Source organism: Olea europaea, unplaced genomic scaffold (assembly GCF_002742605.1).
Source record: "Olea europaea var. sylvestris unplaced genomic scaffold, O_europaea_v1 scaffold670, whole genome shotgun sequence".
Classification (NCBI taxonomy): domain Eukaryota; kingdom Viridiplantae; phylum Streptophyta; class Magnoliopsida; order Lamiales; family Oleaceae; genus Olea; species Olea europaea.
The window spans coordinates 243,649-255,785 of NW_019265080.1; the positions used below are offsets into that span (position 1 = coordinate 243,649).

The 12,137-nt window shown below is 32.1% G+C and overlaps 2 protein-coding genes across 3 annotated transcripts; both read left to right on the top strand.

Annotated features, from left to right (window-relative positions):
* Nucleotides 1–190: 190 nt before the first annotated feature.
* Nucleotides 191–1,299, top strand: LOC111390306 (mitogen-activated protein kinase homolog MMK1-like). 2 transcript variants are annotated; one of them, XR_002701896.1, is made up of 2 exons: nt 191–513; nt 707–1,299. XR_002701896.1 is itself a non-coding variant. In XM_023015322.1 (2 exons), exons 1-2 carry the CDS (start codon nt 349–351, stop codon nt 892–894), a joined length of 288 nt encoding a protein of 95 aa, XP_022871090.1. In that variant the 5' UTR covers nt 191–348; the 3' UTR covers nt 895–1,299. The 2 variants fall into 2 exon arrangements, 1 of the variants encoding a protein (XP_022871090.1); XM_023015322.1 differs by having other exon boundaries at nt 191–448.
* Nucleotides 1,300–1,814: 515 nt separating this feature from the next.
* LOC111390302 (probable calcium-binding protein CML29) lies at nt 1,815–2,591 on the top strand. The gene has a single exon (XM_023015318.1). It carries the CDS (start codon nt 1,874–1,876, stop codon nt 2,345–2,347), a length of 474 nt encoding a protein of 157 aa, XP_022871086.1. The 5' UTR covers nt 1,815–1,873; the 3' UTR covers nt 2,348–2,591.
* Nucleotides 2,592–12,137: the final 9,546 nt, after the last annotated feature.

Genomic DNA, 12,137 nt, shown 5'->3' on the forward strand with positions numbered 1-12,137 from the left:
CTGTACACTGCGCCTGCAAGGAGTTCAATTCCATGTCTCAGAAATCGAACCCCTCATACTACGGCTGCGAGCAAGACATGAGATAATCTCACTCCTACCCTTTGCACCATTGGACTATGCCTCGACGGGCCACAGTAGTAGTACTAAATCTGCTGTATTCTGGGTTATGATGCAAACTAGTTCTATCATAACTTGATATTTTTTAAAATTCTTGTCTACGAACTCGTGATAACTCTTAATAGTAGAATTTCTATTTCTAGAAATTTCATATGCAGTTTTTAGCTTTCCAGTGGATGACCCAGCTTAAGAGATTCTATCTCGTTAATTGAAAACTGTGTCAAACTAGAAATGAAAGATCAATGTAAGAGGAATACAAAGGCTCGAGCTATGACCTTTTCTGACATCAAATCTTGCGGATGGTCTCATAGTCCTCTGCATCCTTGGAAACGTATGATGTGTCCAATTTTGATGGATTAGAAGCATTATAGAGCATGTTTAGCTAAGTTTAAAAATGTATGAGTTATTTTAAGCAACTTTTTGTTTGCTAGCATGTTTGGACGATATCCTCTTTTTTTTTTTTTCCTATCTTTTAAGATTAAAACAAACTTATTTACTAGCAGACTTATATTCGTAATACCATTCTATCATGGATGTTACATTTCCTTGATCCATTTTGATAATCATGTAAATCTTTGCCCGGTTTCAGTTGAAGATGCTCTGAAACATCCGTACCTAAACTCGCTCCACGACATCAGTGATGAGCCTACTTGTCCAACTCTGTTTTGCTTTGACTTCGAGCAGCATGCTGTTACCGAAGAACAGATGAAGGAGCTGATTTACAGGGAGTCTCTTGCATTCGATCCCCAGTATAGGCAAGTACGAAGAATCGTCTGACTCTAATGTTGTAATGATTTCATGTATATATGGTCCATCCCATACTGGAATGGCTTTGATCTGAAATTATCATGGTTAATTTGAAATCTTGTGAATTCTTGCCTGCTGCATTAGGCTTTGGAATTTAAGGTTAGATTATGGTGTTAAGCTTTGAATGTTTCTTCTATTTATTGAAGCATTGTTCTGAAAAATGACCTCAAAAATTGCAATCACTAATTTCTTGAATTACTTGGTTACAGTGCCAAAATATTCAATTGTGTATGCAGAGCTTTGTGAAATGGGTTACGTCGACCTGCTTGGTTTCGAAGTTACTCGATATGGCTCATCCTTTGGCCCGACATGGCCTCTAGTTTTCAAGCAGGTCGGTCCACTGCACAACCCGTGCCGAATTGGCCCGGGCTTAGTACCTCGCTGTCCCATGCTGTCCTAGTCATTATTATCATTTATTTTATTCTTTTTGTTGGGGTGGGGGGGGGGGGTACTTAGCATGGTTGTTGCACAATGCACATAAAAATGCATCTATCATTGAGGAATATGGATTATGGAATAATTCAAAAGCAAAAGATAGAATTCTTCTAGAGGAATATATTCACCACAGCTGGGATTACTTACTAGAACTTGCCCAACAAGTTTGAAAAGGTCTTGGCTTGCTAAGTGTTTTTTTCTTTATGCTAAAGCATAGATCAGGATGCTCTACTTTGTTGTTTATAAAGAATATATTTGATATGCAATACTATACATTACCACTATAAACATCATATTTTTTACGTCTTTTTAATTCTTAATTCTATCCAATATTTGCATCTAATCTATCATATATACCAAGCATCCCAAAAGAGTGTATCCACGAGGACAAGAATCTATGCTTCCACATTATTAAAACGCCAAGAACAACTTGAAAATGACCAGCATCAATTCCACTCCATATAAGAGATTCACAACACTTAAGAACCCATATCTCAAATAATCCTTACTTTCCATGGATCAATTAAGCTCTCTCTCTGCTGAAATAGAGACACTGAGCCATGTCTTGAGCCTCGTTGAGGCATTTCGTGCATTCGACTCTGACAACGATGGATCGATTGATGCTCAAGAGCTCAGGGGACTCCTGGGATCACTTGGCTACAACCCAAGTGAAGAAGATATCAATACGATGATGCAAGAAGCGAACACCAATAGGGATGGACTCCTAAGCATTTCTGAATTTCTTGAAATGAATACAAAGGATTTGGGACTAGGTGGTCTAAAAGATATTCTTAAAAGGGTTTTTGAAGAATTGGAATTTCAAGGGGAAGATTTAGTGACAGGAGAAGACCTCTATGAAGTTGTCGGGAATATTGGAACTGATCTTTCACAAGATGAATGTCACGAAATTATTGCAAGCATGGATGGAGATGGTGATGGGGTTATAAGTTTTGAGGACTTCAAACTTATTGTTAATTCACTTGATTAGAGTCTATGATATATATACTATTATATGTCTTTTTCTATATAAGAACTTGCAATAATTCTGTCAAATTATTTGACAGAAGTTTGTATAAGATGTTAGTTATTAACCCTAATAGTGTTCTTGTAATAGTCCTCTCATCATAGGATTGGTGATTGAGGGAAGTATTATTACATCTGATAGTTTAGAGGCAAAATCCACTTTGAATTTCATGCATAGGTAAATAGTATAAAACATCCATATTTTTCAATGTCATTGTGCAAAACGTCTTTATTTTTTATTTTTTTGACATTTTCGCTCATATTTTTACATTTTATTGCGCAAAAGGTCCATTTCATTCATTTTTCTAATAAAAAGATGATTTTACCCTCAAATAAAACAAAAAGAAAAGAAAAGATAAAAAACTAGTTGAAACAATAGTTCCAAATTTTCAAATAATTACAAATTAATCACAAATATATGATTAAAAATCAAAACAAAAAAACCAAAAATCATTCACTTCTTTCACATCTTCTTCCCCTTGGGCAGCGACAATTTTGATGCAAGATCAAGGGCCACCGCGAATTCTGAAACAGGCAATGGCAACTTTAGGCAGCCGGGGTCTTGACCGAATGAAAATTTGCAAATACTATCGAAAGAAAATCTTTGAAACACGTCTTGTAAATCAAGAACGCCATTTTCTTTATCAGCAACGGATGACAATAAAGGAATAAGCCTGTAATGAATTTCAGGGACTACAATCTCAAATGCATATGATTTTGCAGAAAAGAATACCTACTTCTAGACAATCCATTTTCCTCTGGAACTTCCATAAATGGCCATCAACGTTGAAAATCCCTCTCCCAAGAAGATCACCCAAAATGGCAGGAAATGTCTTGCCTTTTGGATAATTATCAAACCTTGTTTTTGAGCATATACTCAACATTTTCAGTATTGGTGGTGATAATATTTCCAAGAACATGAACACGAATTGTTCCGGTTTCCGATTTCTGCAGAAGATGAGAGTACCAATCATACAAATAACTGAATTCCAAGGACCACCTTGAATTGACAAGAGTAAGAAGATGAATGATTTTTGTTTTTTTAGTTTTGATTTTTAATTATACATTTGTGATTAATTTGTAATTTTTTGAAATTTTGGGACCGTTGTTGCAATTATTTCTTTATCTTTTCTTTTCTTTTTGTTTTATTTGAATAAGGGGTAAAATCATCTTTTTATTGGAAGAATTGATAAAAATGATCTTTTGCACAATAAAAAGTCAAAATAAGGGTGAAAATGCCAAAAAATAAAAGGTAGAGACGTTTTGCACAATGGTATTAAAAGGTCAAGATGTTTTTTTACCCAATTTGATACAGTATCATTTCTTTGTGAATTACTATACGAAGCAATGGTAGATAATCATTGTTCTCATAAAGTTGTTTTATACACTTTTGTATGTGCTTGTCGACGTGCAAATCCAGTCCAGTGGCCTATCCGACTCTGCACAAACCACGTCTTGAGGGTTTGTTCCGAGGCTTACAATTTTCGCACTCGACTGGCCTGCAAGAAAAAATGAAGTTTTTGTCATGCTTTTAGGCAGCCTAAACGGAGTTCTTAGCGTGTAATATGATATTTATTGATCGTATCATGACATTTATAAGGTAAGAATGACTTTGAATTTGATGGTTATCGTTTTTTGTGTATTCCCATTGTGTTTATTTATCAAAACTCAATTTTTATTATTCAAATTTTTTATGATGATGAAATATTACAAACGAGCAATTATTTATGTTATATTTGTTATTTAAAAATTAATTGTTAATACATGAATTGAAATACCTATTATAATTTTTATATACATAAATGGAAATAAATTTATTTATAATTTATAATAACTCTATATTCATGTAATTTAATATTTATCAAGTGAAAATTCATTAAGTCTAAATTAATGTGAATGTTAATTAATTGAGAATTAAGATCATGAAATTTATAAAATGACAATGATTTTATAGTACTTATTACATATTAAAAAACAAAAAGTAAGGTATTATTGAAATAATCGAATTGTAGAAGGGTTAAAATCATCCAAAAATGACTCTCACTTGATGCAATTTTAAATATATTATAGATGAGTGGTTAAAAAGTGGGAAAAAATATTGATTTACTTACATAATATTTTATCGTATAAATGTGTGATTGGAAATAAGTATATAGAAGAAAAGTTTGAAAATAATAATTGTCAGACATGGGCTTAATGTAACAATAGACTACCCAAGATCCATTGTTCAACTATTCGACTAGAAAACAAAAATAAAAATTCAAAATATTCTAATTTATTGAAATTATTGCTTTATTAACTCAATTAGTATTTATGATTAATGACATACCGAAGTCCTCCTAAATCTGCAAAGATTATTAAAACTTCAATTGAAAAGTTGGTTTACAAATCAAAGTGTTATTAATTTTGTCCGCCTACATAAATATCGCTCTTTACTAGATAATTATTTAATTAGATGATAATGTAATAAAAAAAAAAAATAGCACTTGCCTTTTTCAGATCAAAGATATATTTTTCAGAAGCTTCGACCCTAATTTTGATTCAATAACGACGACTCTTTACAATGATTTTAAAGTTATGACGGACATTTTCATTTTTATATATGGTGAGGAGTGTATCATGCTAATTAACGAGATTGTACATTTCTATTATACTTATTTGTAATTTTCTTTTATCTTTTGTAATGCCATATTATCTTGTGACATGAATATTACAAAAGTAGTAACTCATCAAGAAACTATCTTTGCAAAACAACTTTGAGGAGTGATTTAGTGGTCAAACTTTGGGTTTACTCCCTAATGATCACCAGTTCAAATCCCTTAGGAACACTAAGGTAAGTACTCTATTGTAAACTTCAGGGCTCGAACACCCACAGTCATAAAAAAAAAAAATAAAAAATAACTATCTTTGCAAAGCAAAAAAAAAAAAACAAATAATTATATATGATAAATTTTAAGTAGCGACATTCTGTCATTGTCTTTAATAACGGTAAGTTATGCAAATTATTTTAAAGATAAGTAGAATAATACGGTAGAGGAAGATTCATGATTAAGACGGAAACATGGATAATAATAAAGAGTCTTGTTTGTAACATACAAACGGATGTTTGCTTGAAATTTCACTCGAACGGACGTGATAATCATTTGGAGCCCACCAAATAAATATCGTAATCCACCAATAAATTAAAACACTGAAATATCTTATTAATCAAAAATCGAATAATAAAACTAAATTCTAAGAAAGTATATAAAGCCTCTATATTTATAGGCAAGATTATTCCCTAATCTTACTAATATAAGGTGTCTAAAATAAGGAAGCTAATAAAATCCCAATCTAATTAAAAATCCTATATTAATCAATAAAGAAATTATAATCCTAATTAAATAAAAGATAAAAATCCTATCACAACTAGACATATAAAAGATAAATACAACCAGAAAAAGATAGAGTTAAATACAAGTTTCTTAGTAAGAAATAATGTTTATCTTATTCCTTTCTTTTCCTAATTATTTTGGATTTTCTCATCCCATTGTCCCGTAATAATTTAAAAGCAATAATTTTCGTGCAATTGTATGGGCTGGATGAGTAGACAAAAAAATGAGACATGATAAAAAGGTAGGGAAGAGTTCATATCTCAGGTGTTAAGTTTACCCCAAATAAAAAATCAGATAGATACTTTTAAAATTCAAAAATCAAGGTTATATTTAATTAATTAAAATATTTATTAAATGAAGATAATAAAGTCACAATTACACGATTAATGATCACATATTCATAATTATAGGTCATAAATTTATTTATTGACCACATATCGTCAAATTAATTGATCACAAAATTATTTCGTGGTCAGAAATCAAAAATTTTGTAGATCAAATATTATTTCAAGGTCATAGGTCATTCAAATTACAAGTCACATTATATCTATGGGTTACATATGTCACAGTTAATCGGCCACAAATTATTTTTAGTCACAGACATATAATTTTTGGTCATGGATGCCTAATTGTCGACATATGCCTATTGTCGGTCACAGATGCCCCCACTCGTCACCGCCACGGCAACAATCACTACCAACATCATAATCAACAACACAACAATGGTTCGACACCACCGCTTCCAAAACCACCATCACCTCAGCAACATGAGCATCGCTACCCACTGCCACCATCATCATGAGCACCACTGTGCTGATAACACCACCACACCATCACGCCTACAACACACCACCACCGCACCACCCACAGCACACTACCACCAACACCATTTCCTCTATCTCTATTTACACCACCCCCACCAAAGAATCCACAAGCGTACCACCACCACTTAAAAAAAGGCCATAAAACATGCCGAAAAATCACACCAACACTGCAACACCACACCACAAACACCACTGCACATAACAACACCACAACACGGCCACCACTCCACCATATCTGAACCCGTCATGAAGCGAAGCCATTCACAGAGCTTTCATCACAAAACGACACCTCTTTAACCCAATCAGTGCCCGGAGGCATCGTGGCGAGTGCAGTCGCAGGCGCTGTTCTAAGCTGTGGCTCACAAAAATCGGAGCAAGACGTATCTCCGACGGCGTCTTCTTCCGGCTCATCTTCGCGCAGTAGCGACCTTCCTAGGCAAAGGTCACCGTCGCATCCCTTGCAGCCTCCGCCACTCTTCTTTGTAGCGGCGCCAGTGTCACAACGGCTTCGGCGCCGTTGGTGACTGATCTCCTATGGCGATTTGTTATAGAGAGAAGGAAGAGATTGTAGAGTGAGAAAGGAAGTGACGGCATTGAATTGGGGAATTGATTAAGGTTTTTAATTGAATTGATTGAATTAACTATATATAATACCTGATGTTTGCATAGATAAAGTTCATCCCTGAACTTTCAATTTGAACTTTTAAATGCTTGGTTCTATGTAATTTCCTCAGTATAGACAGTAAAATTGCAAATTTTTAGCGTAAATTTTATGAAATTCAAAACTGATAGCTAAAATCGATATGATAAATATTGTCTTGTTTTTATGTCAAAATTATACGCAGTGTATTTAATATTGTGAAAAATATGTTATTTATAACTTCTGTCAACGTCACTATTGTATTGACAACGGTTCACAATAGCAGGGAAAGACAACTATTGCTGCTTGATTTTCGTATATATTGTGTATATTTAAATGAATGTGGCAAAACTAGATATATATGTATTCAATATTGTTATATTGTATTTTATGTTTTATTATGAGAATATTTTTAATAAAAAGTCCATGATCCTCATAGGACTATTTTTCTCGTTATTAATAAAACACGTCACATTATGTGGTAGATTTATGAAAAAATATTGCAAATAGCATTTCTTAGTACATTTGCTAGTATTTTTATTTGATGTTAAAGATGGTCAAAAAATGGTCTACTCAAAAGATAGACAACTGCAAGTATGTAAAGTGGGTTGATCTAATTCATCCAAAGGTCGACATGGTACTTGAGCAATGATTGGCACTACTGGCTCATGGCACGGCGTAGCCCATGGCTTGCCAGGCCTGGATGGTCACCCTTGAAGTTGGACGAACTTATCCACCTTGACGTCTCTAGCAAAGTATAAGCAAAACGCACAAATAATATGTATACTTACCGCTTAAAATAGTGAAAGAAATCCTTTTAATATTATAATTTGCAAGACCCTTGATTGATGCAACCTAAATCGTTGCGTGCTTCCCAAGTGGCCCATTTATTTGTGTTAATTATGCATAAGAAATTGAAGTGTTTCTTGAAGGGAATATCTTTTGCATGGCAATGCAACACTGGAAATTTTGTTCTATTTTGGTGAATTTTATGAAAAAGAAACGTTTTTGGCCAGGTAGGTTTTGATATTGTAATGTTTACTACCTTGCATCAGATTGCTGTGAACAACAGAATTCAACTATATTGAATCCACATTTTAATTTGGGCATCTTTTATTTGATTATCGATGCGAATTTCAAATTATGTTCTTGTCTTACCTTTCTACACATATGATCAAAGATGGATCTATTGTCATTGTTAATATAAAGTTAACAGAAAAATAAATAACCCCACAAGTTACTCTCTCAAAAAGACCTATCAGAAAGGAAATTCAGCCAAAGGGTCTCGAAAAGTAAGGTTGCAATATTCACAAGGCAACATCATTTGAATCGATTTCGTTTAATTTTTCATTTCAAGTGCATAACTATATGTTGTATCGAAAGTCAACTCCTACAAAATTGAATATCTACCCATTAATATTCTCAATCTTACGTTTTATTCATAAAGATCATTTATTAATATATTTGATGATGAGATTAATGATACAAAAATCTAATATTACCTAACATGATTAGATTAAAGAATAAAGAAGGATGAGCAAAATATCATGTCTTGTCCAATCAAGTCGCAATAAACCATTCAGGAATTCTATGAATGTTTAGAACGAGTCAATAATATAATTGCCATAATTATTCTTGATTAATACTGTTGATTATAAGAAGTGTCTATCACCATTTGGATAATGAATTGATGATAGACTATTCTTTCAAGAGGAGTAGCTGTTAACAAAAATACAGCAATGGAGAAGAAAATGACGAAGAAGATAAGTATATATCGAAGAAGACTTGAATACGAAAATTATATCGTTGTCCTCAAACAATATTTGCCTTCATTCACAACGCTTTTAAGGATTAAAATAAAAAATAGTTTGTAGAATCAATCAAGTCTTAAAGAAGAACACCAAAAGCAAAAGTGATCTTCCAAATGAACAAGCGAAAAGAGAAATTTGACTATGAAAGAAACTGATTTTCTTCAATAAGTGGATGATCAATAGGATGGTTTTTCATATGTTTAAGGATGAATACAACATGCATTTATAGCATTTAATCATCCCCACACGAAATGATTCCAACTCACTATGAATAGGTGCATGAATTCATTAACAAAATCATCTAAAAATTCGAAAAAAAAAATCTTGCCAACAGTTATTTTCTATAATCATGTGACCGCATAGGCAAATTTCATGCAATCGCATGGTTATATCACTGCCTACGCATTTATACACTGAAAGTGCCTATGTGACCGCATGCTGCATAGGCCATTTTCTTGGCATTAGTTTTCCTTTTTCTCTCTTCTATCCGTTCAACTCTTGTATTCACCTGCAAATCTATAAATTTCATTTTTAACACTTTTCAAAAGTGAGTTTTTCTAGTTAAGAATAATAAAATATATAAGGTGCTTCAATATGAAATTTAAATACCCCCGCATCCCAAATATACAATAATTTTTTATGAAGTATTTATAAACTCCATATATCACAAAATAACATTGATCTTTGTAAGAATGATCAACCATCAAAGCATACCACACACATCACATTTGTGGATGACTATATTAAATTATTAATTATCATCATCATAATTATCAAGGCGATGTCAATGATGATGAACATTTAGCACACATATATACAAAAATTTAATATCTTCTAACTTTTGGAACTTCCTTTCATTTTTAATTTCAACAACAAAGGGATATACTCACTTATTAAAATGAATAACTAAAGGAATTTTAAAAGTAAGCAGTTAAGTATTTTCCTCGTATTCTTTCAATCAAATATTAAAACAACAACTAAATTATTGAGATATAGCACAGCCTGCACATAATATTAGCATCACAATGAATATAAGTAACTTAGATAAATTAAATAAAAGTATTCATGTTCCATTTTCACCAGTAAAAAAATTTACTACTAACTAATGATTAAAGTTCTTTTACATTTACCCCTTTATTTCCCACAAGGATCAAAGTTATCAAAGATATAAATATGACAAAAAATAGGTTTACTAGATAGTCTTTTAAATCTTTACTTACCAGCGTCAAGGGTTACACATTTGCTCTTAAAGCAAAAGGCCTCCAAATCCGATTTAGACATTTCTAAATAGTGCATTAACTTTAGCAACACTTTGAACTTCAACAAAATATCTTCCTTGTGAAATACAATATGTTCCACCATTTTCTTGCATTATTCTCAGTTGTAACTTTAAATACAAGAGACCCCAAACAAAAATAGAGTTTTTAGATCCATTTGTCATCATTCTTAAAATCAATTTTAAGTTTTGAAAATTTAAAACTTAAGTTACAACAATCCCCCACAATAATAAAAATTAATCCATATATAACCTACATCCTATTGTTTAAGTTTTGTATTAAATAAAAACTTGAAACTAAAATTTTAAATAATAAAAACGATAATTTTGAAAGTTGGAACTTTTTATAAGTTACAAATTTCAATAGAATAAAATCACTATTAATCACAGGGATTACTCTTGACTCTAAATAAAATTATGTAGATTAATTTTGAAACTAAACCTCTTTTAAAATATTAAATAAGCACATTTGTGAGAGTTAAATCTTTTAATCGTTTGTTTAAAATAAAATATGGAATTTCCATATAATCAATATAAAGATTTCAATAATTAATTTAAGACACATGAAATAATAATATACACACACAATTGGTCACTTGCCTTCACGAGACATGCACATATATTTCGAAATCAAGAGGAAGTGTTTTTTTTTTTTTTTTTTTTCGCAATAATAATAATTAATTAAGCTTTGAGAAAGAAATAGGAAAATGAATTTTTGTCAAGAAACTATAAAAGAAAAGTACCGTGTGAAGAGATCTTCGACGCATCATCTATGGACAAACTATAGTTCCATGGCTTCTTCTGAGAGAAGGATATATTCCTCCAGATATTGAGGAACACTCGTGACGGAAATAAATTGATACTTCTGACAATAATTGCAAAGTACTTAGAGATCATATGCATATTTCATTTAAATATGCTTCAATCGATATTAATAAAATATAATGCAGTAACATACAGTAAATCATGATTTGATGTTCGCATCTTATTTTATCTACAAGCAAATCACCTCAACACATATTTTAAATTGTTGGAAAAAATGGGTGATTTGTGTGCAGATTGATTATCAATTAACATAATAAAATATTAAATATAATTTAATAATAATATAACATAAAATAAAGAAAAAATTTAGAAAGCCAGTCTAGGGAGTCACGTCAAAGACGCTGTCCTACATGTGTCTCATTTTCGTGCGGGTATTTTTGACATTACACGGCCCTAATATAAAATCCATGTGGCTAATAGTCGGTTCTCCTTCTATAAGCACGACTATAGGAAGATAAAGAATGAATCTCTCATGAAGTTGTCAAAATTATAGAAATATAGTATGAGATATAAATAATAATTTTGTTTTCCAATTGTATCTCAAGTTATGTTTTCATGTTTCATCAAACAATGAGATCACCACTCATTTTATAAGGACAAATACAACCCCCCCCCCTCCCCGCCATCCATGAAAATAAATTCGATTTATGAATAAGTTATAATTTATTAATCATGAGTTTTAATTAGGGGTTGGCCGGGTCGGGTCGGGCCGGTTCAGTTCTAAAGAGAACCGAACTGAACCAAAATTTTCGGGTATCTAGTAAATGGAACCGTTGGGTCCAAATATAATTATAGACCCGTTCGGGTTCGATTCGGTTCCGTTCGATTCTGTACTATAATTAAAATTTTTAACATTTATAACAACATTATATAAATACAACTAATGATACATTCAATGATTTTGGAATGTCAGAGACTAGTAGCCTACCTTATTCAAATGATCGCTATGGTCAAAGTTTTGGTCGGCGGAGGTCACAGCGTCGGCCGATGATTGTATAGCTTTTG